The 14,219-nt window shown below is 59.5% G+C and overlaps 1 protein-coding gene across 2 annotated transcripts in view; it reads right to left on the minus strand.

The window, feature by feature from the left end:
• Nucleotides 1-14,219, minus strand: part of LPCAT1 (lysophosphatidylcholine acyltransferase 1) — a 49,584-nt gene that overhangs the window by 9,237 nt on the left and 26,128 nt on the right. For both annotated transcript variants that reach the window (XM_077116806.1, XM_077116807.1), the window contains exons 4-11: nt 12,947-13,059; nt 11,507-11,567; nt 7,453-7,511; nt 6,688-6,722; nt 5,647-5,701; nt 4,995-5,077; nt 3,682-3,807; nt 2,279-2,432 (exon numbers count right to left, since the gene is read on the minus strand). In XM_077116806.1, coding sequence (XP_076972921.1) covers nt 2,279-2,432; nt 3,682-3,807; nt 4,995-5,077; nt 5,647-5,701; nt 6,688-6,722; nt 7,453-7,511; nt 11,507-11,567; nt 12,947-13,059 — 686 coding nt within the window. The remainder of the gene's footprint in view (nt 1-2,278; nt 2,433-3,681; nt 3,808-4,994; nt 5,078-5,646; nt 5,702-6,687; nt 6,723-7,452; nt 7,512-11,506; nt 11,568-12,946; nt 13,060-14,219) is intronic.

Below are 14,219 nucleotides of genomic sequence, written 5' to 3' on the forward strand. Positions count from 1 at the left end.
CCACGTCCTTCACCGAGAACATCCCACGTCCTTCACCGAGAACATCCCACGTCCTTCACAGACTGTCCCACGTCCCTCATACAGAACATCCCATGTCCTTCACAGACTGTCTCACGTCCTTCACACTGAGTGTTCCACATCCCTCACCCAGAACATCCCACGTCCTTCACCGAGAACATCCCACGTCCTTCACCGAGATCATCCCACGTCCTTCACAGACTGTCCCATGTCCCTCACCCAGAACATCCCACGTCCTTCACCGAGAACATCCCACGTCCTTCACCGAGATCATCCCACGTCCTTCACATAGACTGTCCCACGTCCCTCATACAGAACATCCCATGTCCTTCACAGATTGTCTCACGTCCTTCACACTGAGTGTCCCACATCCCTCACCCAGAACATCCCACGTCCTTCACCCAGAACATCCCACGTCCTTCACCGAGAACATCCCACGTCCTTCACATAGACTGTCCCACGTCCCTCATACAGAACATCCCATGTCCTTCACTCAGAACGTCCCACGTCCTTCACAGACTGTCCCACGTCCTTCATACAGAACGTCCCATGTCCTTCACAGATTGTGCCACATCCCTCATACAGAATATCCCACGTCCTTCACCCAGAATGTCCACGTTGTTCACATAGATTATCCCACGCTCTTTGCACAGAACATCCCACATCTTCACACAGAAGCACCGTCCTTCCCACAGAAAGTCCCACATCCTTTACCCAGAACGTCCCTCATCCTTCCATGGACATCCCATGTGTTTCACGCACAACGTCCCTCATCCTTCCATGGACATCCCATGTCTTTTACAGAGCGTCCTACGTCTTCACACAGCACGTCCTACGTCCATCACAGCGCGTCCTACGTCCTTCTTAAAGCGTGTCCTACGTCCATCACACAGCGCGTCCTACGTCCATCACACAGCGCATCCTACGTCCATCACACAGCGTGTCCTACGTCCATCACACAGCGCGTCCTACGTCCATCACACAGCGCGTCCTACGTCCATCACAGCGCGTCCTACGTCCATCACAGCGTGTCCTACGTCCATCACAGCGTGTCCTACGTCCATCACAGCACGTCCTACGTCCATCACAGCGTGTCCTACGTCCATCACAGCACGTCCTACGTCCATCACAGCGTGTCCTACGTCCATCACAGCACGTCCTACGTCCATCACAGCGTGTCCTACGTCCATCACACAGCGCATCCTACGTCCATCACACAGCGTGTCCTACGTCCATCACACAGCGCGTCCTACGTCCATCACACAGCGCGTCCTACGTCCATCACAGCGCGTCCTACGTCCACCACACAGCGCGTCCTACGTCCATCACACAGCGCGTCCTACGTCCATCACAGCGTGTCCTATGTCCATCACACAGCGCGTCCTACGTCCATCACAGCGTGTCCTACGTCCATCACACAGCGCGTCCTACGTCCTTCACACAGCGCGTCCTACATCCTACACAAGGCTGTGCTGTGTCCTTACACAGCACTCACGGCACCCACACTGAAGACTCCACAGCCTTTACGCAGACTGCCCCATGGTATTTAAGCTCCACCACAGTGAAGGAGCCCTGGCCGCACACCTGCAGGGTGGCAGGCTCCCACGAGCTCCCAGAACAAGTTTCAGCGTTGTGATACAATTGTCCAGAAAAGGCCAGGCTTGGCAGAGTTTCAACACACTTCTGGCCTACCCTGGGCACTCCATCCCACCATCCCAAGCCCACAAGACTGATTCCAAGAACAGAGGGAATGGTGAGGTGGGAACACAGCACATTCTAGAAAGCTAGACAGCAAGGGCGGCAGCGTGGAGGGGCAGGTGAGGGACAAAGCATTCCACAACTAGGTGGAGTCGGTAGGAAAACGGGGGCTAGGGATGCAGGAAATGACCAGCCTTTAAAAAGAACACCTTACTGTCGCCGAACAAGACACAAGCCAGGGCGGAGCCGGTCTGCCTCTCCAGTGCAGTGGGACAGAGCCACGGTGTGCGGCCACCATGCTGCGAGGTGGGGGTGCCTCGACAGGGCGAGTCTGGGAGGAGCAGGGCGCTGGGGGAGGGGCGCTGACGGGGGCAGGGCCGCGGACAGGGCGCGCGGACAGTGACGGCTCCTGTACAACCCCCTCCTCCACACGCACGCCAAGGGGCCATGAGGGGCCCCTCTACCATCAGATCCCCTAACACTGGCTCATGCGGTGACGAAACACTCCCTGTTCTGTAGGGTTGGAGGCTCCCCCCCGAAGCCCGCCCCCGTCCCCACCCACCTCATCAAACAGGGAGAACATGTCCTCCAGCGTGTCGGAGACGGGGACCTGCAAGTACGCAGCGAATTCTGAAAGACCCATCCGGTGTCCCTCCATCAGCCGGGCGCTCTCAGAGTATTTATCCAGATCTTTCTCAAGCTTCTCTGGCTTTAGTCTAAACGAAAAGAAGTTTTTTTCTCCAGTAAAATTAAGGAATGCTAAAAACGGGAAATTTCACATTATATTTAAAGCTCAACACCCTGTTAAATTTATTTATGTAACAGGTAACAACTCAGTTAAGCACGAAATGTCATCCTAATAATTCCTATGCAACCACCAGGGGTCTCTGCCCAGACGCAGGCAGGCTGTCCACCGACAGGGAGCGCCCGCAGCAGGCAAAGGCGGCAGGGGCTGCAGGGGGCGGAGCTGACATTTGCACAAAGCCTAGGACATACTAGGAGCGCATTTCCTGAACACACGCCCTGCACCTCGGGGCCCGCCCGGCGGGGACGGGCACATGGCACCTGTCAGGGCCCCCAGATAGCTGTCACCATGAGGCTGTCAGACGTGCCTGCTCGGGTTTGATGGAGCTTTCCCAACTACGGAGGGGCACTGAACTCTCTGCACCTTTACAAAATGCCTTCAGGCATCTCAGTTTCTCTGTCTGCCATGTTCTGCCTCACTGTTGAGTGCACCCTAAACCTGCCCTGTTACGTCTCTTCAACCCCTAAACCTGCCCCATTACACCTTCCTCAATCCCTAAGACCTGCACCCTGTTATGCTTCCTCAACTCCTAAGGCCTGCACCCTGTTATGCTTCCTTACCCTCTAGTACCCCGTTATGCTTCCTTATTCCCTAGCACCCTGTTATGCTGTAGACAGCGGCCCACGTTCCTAATGATTTTAGGGACAGTGTAGTGGACACCCACCCTGTACCTGCATGAGGCAGCCCACCCCCGTGGCATGGAGCTCTCTTGTCACAGCCCCTCATACCTGCTGTGCCCTGTCACCTGTGGCCCCCCTGGAAGTAGAGGGCCACAGCAAAGCAGGGTGAGGTCCTGGGCTCTGCCTCCCTACCCAGCAGCTCTGCAGTGGATGCTGACTGAGATGGCTGTGACTGGGCCTCCACCATGAGCCACGAGGCCAGTTTGGGCCCCAGGCCGACCATGTGGAGGCTGTGCAAGCAGAGACCTTGGGGTCTTTACAAAAGTCCAGGTCACTGGGCTTGAGGCCTGGACAGGGTCCAGTGGGCCTGGCCCAGGCAGCTGCATTTCCTGCATGTTCCCAAGACATCCCGTCTCCAGGGTCCCCAACCTAACGCTCTGCCCATGCAGGGAAATGAAGTGCCAGCACGTCGATGCCATCCAGGTGCCTGGGGGGGGATGTCCGTCATGACACTAAGAGAAGGGCAGACAGGGGGCTCACCCGAGGCCTCTCACCAGCCGGGCAAACTCTAAGAGGCAGGTGTCCGCGGGAAGGCGGAGTTGTCCTTCCGCCAGGGCCAGCTGGCAGTCCTCAAATGTGTAGTCGGTGACGGGGATGCCCAGGGCCCTGCAAGGGGGTGGCACCGCATCAGCACCCACCTGTCCCGCCCCGCAGGCCGTGGGGGCCTCAGGGACTGTGCACAGCCAGGTGGCGGCAGGCGCAAAGGCGGCATCCCTGGTGCAGTCTGTGGGGTGTGCTCTGGGCGCCCCACTGGACGTGAGGTGAGGACGCGGTGGAAGAGGGGAGCCAGGTGGGGGCGTGCTGGGGCCTGCAGCACAGTCTCCAGGGACCTGTGCGTCCCTCCCGATCCGGGGGCAGGGGCAGATGCATGCTGGGGGCGCCTGGGGAAGCTCTGCCGGGCAGCAGGGCCTTTTTCCAAGGCGTCCCCTCTGCCTGTGCACCCTGGAGCTCTGCCCGTGTGGTGACCAGGCTCCGGTGCAACGACTGGCAGCCAGACTCCGGAACTCGGGTGTGCAGGGTTACAGCCCACCTGTGAATGCCACACCCGCTTTTTTCCCTCGTGTTGGCATGAAAAAGATTTCCAGCAACGTTAACCCAAAGAGCCGCAGGCTCCGCTAGAAGTCTGTGCCACAGGACCGTTTCCTACATTCCCCGAGTTGGGGGGCAGGGGCCGAGCAGACAGCTGGCGAGGGGCCCTGCAGGAAGGAGAGGAGCCCAGAAAGGGGGAGGCAGCCTCGCTCCAGTCACGCTTTCTGGCATCTTGGGGAAATGCGGCTTTCTTCTCGGCCCATGGCAGGGCCCCACCCCGCGATGCACAGATGCAGCATTTACAGGCTATTGAGGGGACACCCTGAACCCCGAGAGCAAAGACCAGTGATTAGTTTATCTCAGCATTAAACAGGTGGGCCCAAATCCTAGCTCACCGACCTGGGCCTCCCTGGGGCTGCGGCTGGACTTGTCGCTATGACTGTTTCCGTCCGACCGAGGCACACACCTGCCTGGACAGACATGGCCTTGGCGCCACTTTCCCAGGCTGCAATGGGCCCCCACGGGCCCCCACAGGCCCCCAGACCCGACGGCGGCTCAGGCAGCTCTAAGGGAACTACAGGCCCCAAAAAGGCACCTGAGGGCAAAGCTATACCCCGACAGGTGATGGAGGGGGTCCCCAAAAAGGCGCCTGAGGGAAAAGCTGCACCCCAGCGGGTGGCAGAGGGCAGGAGTGAGGGCACGGCACAGCCGTCGGGATGCTGGGCACACGAGCAGACTCGCCACGGCAGGGGTACGCCACTCACTGGGCCATGACGTGCCGCACGTTGCTGGCGTACAAAGCTGGGCTCCTCCTCTCCGCCTCCGAGGGACTGTACACAGGAAGGAACTGGGCACAGAGGAGGCAGTGTCACCCCACGGGTGCCGGCACCCACCGAAGACCCCCATGCGCATCAAACAAACCTGGGGCCTGTCATGCACCTTCAACCAGACCATCTGCAGAGCGTGACACGGGTGCACACGCACGTGCACAAAGATACATCTGCACAAGACACATGCACACCTCCACATATCCGCACCTACATGCACCACATCCATGTGCACGCACACAGCCACTGCATACACGCATGCACACATGGCACACACTGCATACATCCACACATGCACATCCCAACATCCAAACACTACACATGTGCTACATAGATGTGGACAGTGCATACATGTGCATACACCACACGTGTGCACACACTGCACACATCTGAACATATGCACACCCCCATATCCACCACATATGTGCACATGCACACATTCATACACATGCACACACTGCATACATGCACATACACACTGCATACACCCGTACACATGCACACACACCCCGACACATGTGCACACTGCATACATATGCACACCCCCACATCCACTACACATGTGCACACACGCTGTATCAAAACACACCTCAATTTCCACTTGGTTGTGGAACTGGCACAAGGTGAGCCACAGGATTTCCAGCCTGGAAAGGACATGTGGATAGTGTCAGGGTGTCGGCAGAGGGAAAGACTCTTAACCCTGGGGCTGGAGCACATCACATCCTGAAGTAAAATTTCTCGACCCACATCTCTCCTGCCTCCCTCCGAGGGCAATGCTGGGCTGGGGAGGGACACCCTTGACCTCTCGCCAGGTGACCACCGTGGCAGAGATGCATCCAGACCGGCAGGAGGCAAGGGGATGCCGAGACCCCCGGCCCTAGCTCTTCTCATGCCACAAGTCCACCCAGGTGGTCCCACTGTCCCACAGTCACCTCCCAGGCTTCCCATTAGCCCAGGGCATGGTGCCTGCCTGTGCCTCCACGGTACCCCGACCCACCTGGCCATTTCTCAGTCATGCCACCTTCCCCCACGCCCCGCTCCATGGCCTCTGGGCTCAGTGACTGGCCCCACTGTCCTGTTTGCAGAAACCCCTCCTCAGGCCCACCCACCCCGCCTCTGCCTCATCCCTGTCAGGCCAAGCCTGGCCCCTAGAACCCCTCCCAGCCCTGCTCCACCTTGCTTCCTCTTGCCCACAGAAGGCCACCAGCAGCAGCTCTTGGCTCACTGAGTGCCACCGCCCAGGGGCCCACGCCCCAGCCCCCCACACACCTGCGGGCACCCTGACACCGTGGCCCACCTGTACTGTGCCAATCCAGGCCCGCCCTAGGGAGGGTGTGCCCACGCCCGCAGGCCTGGAAGTTCTCGCCCTCAGCTGCGTGGGGGCCGCCTGGCACTTCCTCCCTGATGCTCATTTGGGTCAGGGGCTGCCAGGTGGTCAGTGGGCTGACCGGCGCTAACCAGTGTGGACAATGCAGAGCTGCCCTGTGAGTACCCCAGAGGGCTGGGCCCAACCAGGGTCAGCACAGCTGGATGTCCCCGTGTGGGCACGACTAGCGCCTGGGGGTCCCTGCATGGCCTCTGTGGCCTTTACCCTGTGACGCGGATGGGGGTGGCACGGTGTCCAACTTACGCTCCAGGTCCTTGCCATGTCCATGTGATTGTGTCCTGGGGGTAAAAGGACAGAAGTGGCTAAGATGAAGGCTGGCCAGCCCCCACCATCTCGGTGGGCAAGCCCAACCATCCCGGCTCCCAGCCCTGTCCCAGCCCCCAACGCCTGGGACCCTTCTGCCAAGCCAACTGGGCAAGGAGGGGGTGCACACCACCTCGGGGTACCAGAGCGCCCCAGGAAGGACAGGCTGAGAGCCCCAGCCGAAGTGGAGCATCCAGCAGAGCTCCTGGGAAGGGCCCAGCGACTCCTGCTTTCCAGATGCAGATGCAGAGGCCGGGGTGGGGCTGGAGCCTGCTGGCCCCACAAGCTTGAGGCCCCCGCATCCTCCTGGGAGCTCTGGCCCGGCCGCCCGTTTCCTCGTCTTAGAACAAAGCCTCTGCTCATAATTAGGGCACGGCAAGGCAAAATCCCGAAGCCCAAGTTCTCGCCCCTGCCTCCAGCCCTCTGGAAACCGAAATGCCCTTGAGGTTACAATCGCCTGAGGGCGGGATGGAGGGGCTACTTTCGAGGCCCCGAAGGAGGGGCATTGTGTGTGAAGGCCAGGAATACCCTGGAATGCTGGTGCCTTAGAGCGGCCCCACACTGGAGAACCTGCCCCACCCTCCAGGAACAGGCCCGCGCTGCCCACCCTGGGGTTTTCTGGCTCGGCCCATCCGCGGAAAGGCAGAAGGTACGGGGACATGGCCCGGCCCGGCCTCCAGGGTGGCGGTGGAGAGGGAAACTCACCAGCTTGTTTGGGTACCGCAACACCACGGGCTGGACGGGGACTCCGGGGATGAAGGCACCTGCAGGTGAAAGCAAAGTGCTTGCCATCCGCAGTGGCCGTGGCCGTTCCTCCTGCCGAGGGGCTTCCTGCCGAGGGGCTGCCTGCCCCCAGCTGCCCCTGCCCAAGGACACCTCTGCCAGGGAACTAACTCACACTCACACAGCGCAGCAGCGCACGACGGGACCAGAGAGCACACAGGGCGTCCGGCGCAGGATGAACAGAGCGCGAGTGAGGGCGGTGAGTGCCCCGGGACCCCTGCCCGGCCCGTGCCCACCCTGACCCCAGCCTGCGGCTCACAGAGGTATCACGCGAGCTCGGCTTAGGGCAATGCACTGTGGGCAGACCCAGGACTGGGGTTTAAACCAGTCAGGCCCAACGACAACGTTCTGTGGCCAGCAGAGCGTGGTACACCCACGGGGGCCAGGGACCTGCTTGGGACGCACACTGGCTTGGGGGCTGTGCCCTGCACCCCTCTGGCCACCCTCCCAAGGCAGGCAGCCTAGGAGGAGGCCGTGTCCCACCACCCTGCAGGCCAGGCCAGCTCGCTGCCTCAGTTTTCTTTTCATCCTCAAGTGCCCAGACCCCCGGCACAGGCTTGCCCTGAGTGACAGGCCCTGCTGTCACCCAGTGTGCTCCTTGCCAAGCGGCTGAAGGCCTGGGCACCCCGGCTGGGCACGCTGGCCTGGAACTCAGGCTGGGGTGGCTTTCTGAGTCAATTTGGGTTCCAGGGGCTGTCGGTGGCCGACCCACTATGGGGGGTCTGGGCAGGTGTGCTGGTTGGAAAGCGTTGCGTACCGCACAAAAACCACGTCCTTTAATCCTGACTCAATACCGCAGCTTGGAAACCTTTGATCAGACTACAGGATGTGCCACGCCCAGCTGCAGGTGTGGCCTTTGGGTTGATTACTTCCATGGAGACGTGACTCCACCATTCAAGGTGGGACTTGATTAGTTTACTACAGTCCATTAAAACGGGAAACATTTCCAAGAAACTTCAGAAATGACAAAAACGAGAGAAACGACAAAAGCTTCAGAGCCAACAGAAACTTCAGAGCAGAGCTGACACACATGTGGACATTTGGACAAGAGACACAGATGCCTGGAGACGCCTGGAGCCCAGCAGACATCGCCATGAGATGCTAAGCAAGGCAGAACCTGGAGAGAGCCAAGGGAAGCCAAGAGATGAAAGCCAGCCCTGGAGAAGTAAAGTGAGGGACCCCCATGGGGAACAGAGGCTGAAAGCAACAGAGTTCAGCAGCAAGGACCAGCAGATGCTGGCCACAGGACCACCCAGCTGACAGAGGGGCTCCAGACCCATCGGCCTTCCTTAACCAATAACCTCTTGTTGATGCCTTAACTGGAACATTTTCACTTCCTCAGAATGGTAAACTTGCAACTTAATAAATTCCCCTTTTAAAAGCCATTCTGGGATATTGCATTCCAGCAACTTTAGCAAACCCAAACAGTGAGTCTTCACATCCACACCCAGCGCGTCCCTGCCATGTCCTGCAGAGCCTTCCAACAGGCCAAAGCCTGGGCCTCCTGAGATGAATGACCAGCACTGGCCATGGCCTCCAGGGCTGTGAAAAAGGGGACAAAGGAATATCTCTGAGCCCGAAGGCAGGGGCTCCTGCAAAGGCTAGACCGCAGCTCCTGGCTGAGAGGCTCAGGTGGCAGCTCAGTAGCACTGGACCCCTGAAGGCAGACGCCAAGATGTATCACGTATGGGGTCACCTTACACAGCAACTTCCAGCAAACAACCAAAGACAAGAGCAGCAGGGCTGCCAGTCAGCCATGAGTGCACGGCTCCTGGGGGGGCCTTCGGGGGGGTGCCCTCCTGGAGGCTTCTGGGGTCTCTTGGTGCAGGACACCCCACCTCCCAGCCTGCTGCTGACACTCTGCAAAGGGTTCGCTGAGAGGTACCCGGGGGGCCTCATGCCATTCACTGAAGTCCTGGGCAGTCAAAACAAACCACCTGTGCAGGTTTCACACTGGTATGGACCCCTGCAACGTCATATCTTTTAATCCTAATCCCGTTTTGCAGGGGCAGCCCTAATGTTTCGGTGGGGCCTTGTGATGGGCTGCTACCATGGAGACGTGACCCACTCATTCACAGTGGGTCTTAATCCACACACCGCAGCAGGAGGCACTTTGGAGGAAGCACGGAGGCTTGGAGAGCCAACCCAGGGAGCCGAGGCAAAACTTGGCACAGACTCAGCTAAGATGCTAAACTAAGAGATGGAACCAGTCTGCCCTGAGGGAAGCTCAGTGAGGACCTCAGGCTCCACGAGAGGGGAAGCCGCTGGAAAAGGAGACGAGGGCGCCATGTGAAGCCCACCGCGAGGGAACAGCAGCCGCCGCCATGCGCCTCCCCATGAGACAGGGGAACCGGATGCTGCTTTTCCTCCCATCGGTGCCTTAACCAGGATGTTTTCACAGCTTTAGAACTTAACTCTTAACTTAGTAAATCCCCTTTACAACAGCTGTTCTGTTTCTGGTATACTGCATTCCAGCAGTTTCAGCAAATGGAAGGCAGCCAAAGGTACAGCCCCGAGGCACCCCACAGGGGAAGGACGCTCCAAGCTCATGGCCCCCCGTGGAGGGAGGACGACCCAACCTCACAGCCTCCCACAGAGGGAGGACACCCCAACCTTATGGCCCCCCATGGGGAAGTACACCCCAATCTTGCGGCCCCTTATGTGGAGGGAGGACAGCCCAACTTCACGGCTGGAAGCTGTGGCATGCGGCTGCACTGGTGCCCTGAATCCCTCGCCCAGCACCAGCAGGCGTGGGTGCTGATGGCTGCCCGGGACTCTGGCCACTCAGCACCAGTGTTCAGTTCCAGGTGGGGGGGGGGGGCGCCGGAGGGAGCACCCCACCACCAGCACAAGATCGGAGGGAGCACCCCACCACCAGCACAGGGAGGCTGGAGGGGCTGAAAGCCCAGCAGGGAGGGGCGCTCAGGAGCAATACCCTATAGGGGGGAGCCTCGGGATGTGAACACAGTTGGGGGAGAGAGGCTTTGAGGGTGAGACCCCAGAGAAGAGGCTTGAGAGAGGGCAAGACCCTAGATGGGGGAGAGGCTCAGAGGGCGAGACCTCAGTGGAGGGGAAAGGCTTGGGGGAGTGAGACCCCAGAGGGGGTGAGGGTCATTGGGTCAAGGGCTGAGACTCCAGCAGGGGTGCCTGTGGCTGGGAGGTGGGGTGAGACCTGGGGGGGAGCTGCAACAGGCTGGTCCAGAGCAAGACGCCACACCCTATGCCCTGCCTCCCTGGAAGGTTCCAGGCTCTCCAGGTCACACGTGGCTCACCAGGCCGGCAGGCTTGCAAGGAAACACTGAGCTGTCCAAAGAACACCCAGGGCCACGGCAGGATCAAGCGTGGACACTGCAACCAATGTCCAACGCTGATGCACCATGCCCATGTCCAGCCAGCCAGGGGTCCGGCTTCCTGGCCAGAGACGCTGGCACCCCTGGGAGAGGGGAGCGGGGCTGAATCGGGGTCCCACGGAGCAGTGGGAAAGAGACCCCAGCATGTCGGGTCTGTGAGATGCCAGTGGTTGTATTCTTGAGGCCCCAAGGCTGTGGGACGGTCAGCTGGGGACAGAGAGGGCCTCACCTAACACAACTGGAACTTGCTAGAAGACCCTGCCCTCATCACACAGAACACACCGAACCGGGGGACACCCCACCGAGCGCACCTCCAAAACCAGGGGACACCCCACCGAGCGCACCTCCAAAACCAGGGGACACCCCACCAAGTGCACCTCCAAAACTGGGGGACACCCCTCGGAACGCACCTCCAAACCAAGGCAGACCCACCTCCTCATCTCCTGCAAACCGGCCATCCAGGTCAGGTCTAAAATCTACTGTGTGGGCTGCGTGTGAATACTTCTCAGAACCCCAGCATAACAGAGAGAGGTAAACTGAATACTCACACATGATATTACTTTTACATGTCATTTTAAACCTTCCCTTTCTTGGGGAAAAAATAAATAACTGAGAAAATGACGTACCTGGCTTGAAGGTAATTAGGCAGGTCCTGTTGGTGCAAGTTCCTTCGGGAAAAATCATTATCTTGGAGAGAAAAAAAAGGAGTGGGCTTTGGAGGCTGCAGGGCGGGGTGGCATGCACACTGCGGCACCCTCCCCACTGCGGAAACAACCCCACACCCTTGCCTTCAGCCAGAGAAGCTGAACCACAGGCCCCGGTTTCCACTCCGTCCCAGGGGTCATGATGCCTCGGGCCAGAGCAGACTGCAGTGGACACATGTGTGTGTGAAACTCGCGCACCGTGAGGCCCCCTCCTCGGGCCCCGCCAAGGGTCTTCGGGGCCAGCAAAGTGACAAGGGGGGCTGCTCCAAGCCGGAGCTCAGGGCCCGACCCCAACAGGCCCACCCAGGACCCCTGCCTTGGCCTCAGGACCACCGCGCCGGCCTGTGCCAGAGGGGAGCCGCGTCCACGGTGACCACGCGGACGGCAGGGCCACTGCAGGGAGGGGGGCGGCAGGGAGGGGCGGTGGCAGAGGGATGGGGGCTGCAGCCCAGGCCCAAAAGTTTGTCACCTGAGGGGCTGCGTGGCCCTGACTTTGGGTGGCTATGTAGAAAACCACAAACCACTGCAGAAGGCAGTTTTGGGGGAGTTCCCAGAGGCAGGCAGCCCTTCCCGAAAGCTTTGGGCCTTTTTAGGGGGTAGCACAGTAATCATCTGGGGTGAAGGGCCCATGTCCTTGTCTTCCATACACAGGTTTGGATGTGCCAAGGGCCTGCAACTGCTTGAAAACGGTATGTTGTTTTGAACAGAGATCTTAAATGTTTAGAACACAGGCAAAAGGACGCTACATCAGGAGCCGTGCAGACGCCATGTGTTCGTGCCAGGGCAGGCTTCACGTGGGTACCTGGACAAGCAGCACGGGTGGTGCTTTGCACACTGCATGCAGCCCAGGAGCTCCCTGCAAGGGCAGAGAAGCCAAGCGCCGCCCCCGAATGTCCCCCCCCCCCCCCGCCCATCTCTGGCCTGGTGCAGTGAAGGGAAACGGCCTGCAGCGGGCACTGATGTCCAGGGGGGCCTGTGGGTGGGGTGTGAGGCCAAGCCGGCCACCTGGGGCAGCTGCTGGCTGGGGCAGTGGGGGTGATGGGGCTCTAAGGGGCTACCCACCCAGGTGTCAGGAAGACGTGGGTGTGCCCTGTCAGTGCACTGACTCACACCTGGGGCTTCTCCGAGTTCACGCTTACAAAGAGACCCAGTCTGTACAAAGCCGATCAGGGGCCAGGGGAGCACGTCAGGGTTTTCCCTACTCTCTCACAATCCGAAACCAACGCACCCAGCATTTCACAGCCTTGAGTCTGCAGGGGTGCCAAGAGCCGCAGTGAAAGGGAAGCAGGAAGGCCCACCCGCTGCATCCCCATACAGCTCAGCTGCTTGCATGAGACCCCATAAGGCAAAAGCGCACGCTACCTGTGGCCACTTCCCGCACAGTTGTGCCCGTCTCTTTATCTCCTCCACCGTCTTCCTGCGAGAGTCCTGGTCCGAGCGGGACACGAACACTGGCCGGATGTACTTTATCAGAGCTGGGGACAGAGGGGTGTAGACAGGTCAGCAGTGGGGCATGCTGCCTGGCACAGGGTGCAAGGCGAGGGTCTCATGAGATCTGGGGTGTGCTGGGGGCAGGTGGCCTTGTTTCCCATGTGCCCTGGCTCGGCCCAGCCCGACTCCAACCTCGTGGCCCCAGCACGTGTGGGTCGGGGGGTGTGGGAAGCCTTTCTCCCCTGGGGGGCTGAAAGTGGAGGTTCCTCCCAGGAGACCCCATTGCGTGCCAGGACAACCAGGAAGCAGCAGGAGGGGCTCTGCCGCGTTTCACTGAGGATGCGGCAGCTCGCGTCCGTGTTTTTTGACATTCGTCGCCAAAACGCACTGGATGAGGTGGGTACAGGACACGTGCCAGGGTGTGTCAGTAAATAAAGGCCTCCGGAAGGAGACAGATGATGTCAAAGAGAAAAGCTCGTCAGACTGATCATTCTCGCTGGTTCTTATAAACCTAAAAACAGTATTTGTGTAATTATGGTGCAAATAGACTGTCTTCCCAGCGAAATCATGAGCCATCAAGTGGTGCAGACGCGTCTTTATGAAGCAGGCGAAGTGGCGGCAGCAAGACGGGCTGAGCTCTGGAAACCTGCCCGGGGGCCGGACTTTGGGGTGCACCCAAGATGATGAGTATTAGCTGCGTCCTGAGAAGTTAAAACCAGAAGTAGTGGAACATTCTTCAGTACAGAAAGGAAGACAGTCCCGATGTGGGAGCACGGACAGATGGCGGGGACAACACATCGAGTAAAATCAGCCAGGCACAAGGGGACAGACATTGCCCCCCGACGTGAAACAGCGTGAGTAAGCGAAGTCACAGGCTCCGGGCACGGTGTGGGGCACGCGGAGTCGGGGCTTTAAGCATTCGGCCTCTAAGGCATGACGGAATGTTTCGGAAAAGGACAGCGGAGATGGCTGCAACCTCGTGAGCGCAATTCCCGGCACGGAGATGCACACCTGAACGTAACTGAGGGGGAGTGTTGGGCTGCATATTCGGTAACAGAAGAATAAAAAAATCCACGGGACTGCACTGCCCAGGGAGCCCTAGGTTAGGCCGTGGACCTCAAGTAACAGAATCATAAAAGCGTGCCTGGTTGACCGGGCGGACACCCCACTCCAAGCCCAGGGTTGGCGGTGGGGGGGGCTGCAT

The sequence above is a fragment of the Tamandua tetradactyla genome, chromosome 9, assembly GCF_023851605.1.
Source record: "Tamandua tetradactyla isolate mTamTet1 chromosome 9, mTamTet1.pri, whole genome shotgun sequence".
Taxonomy (NCBI): Eukaryota; Metazoa; Chordata; class Mammalia; order Pilosa; family Myrmecophagidae; genus Tamandua; species Tamandua tetradactyla.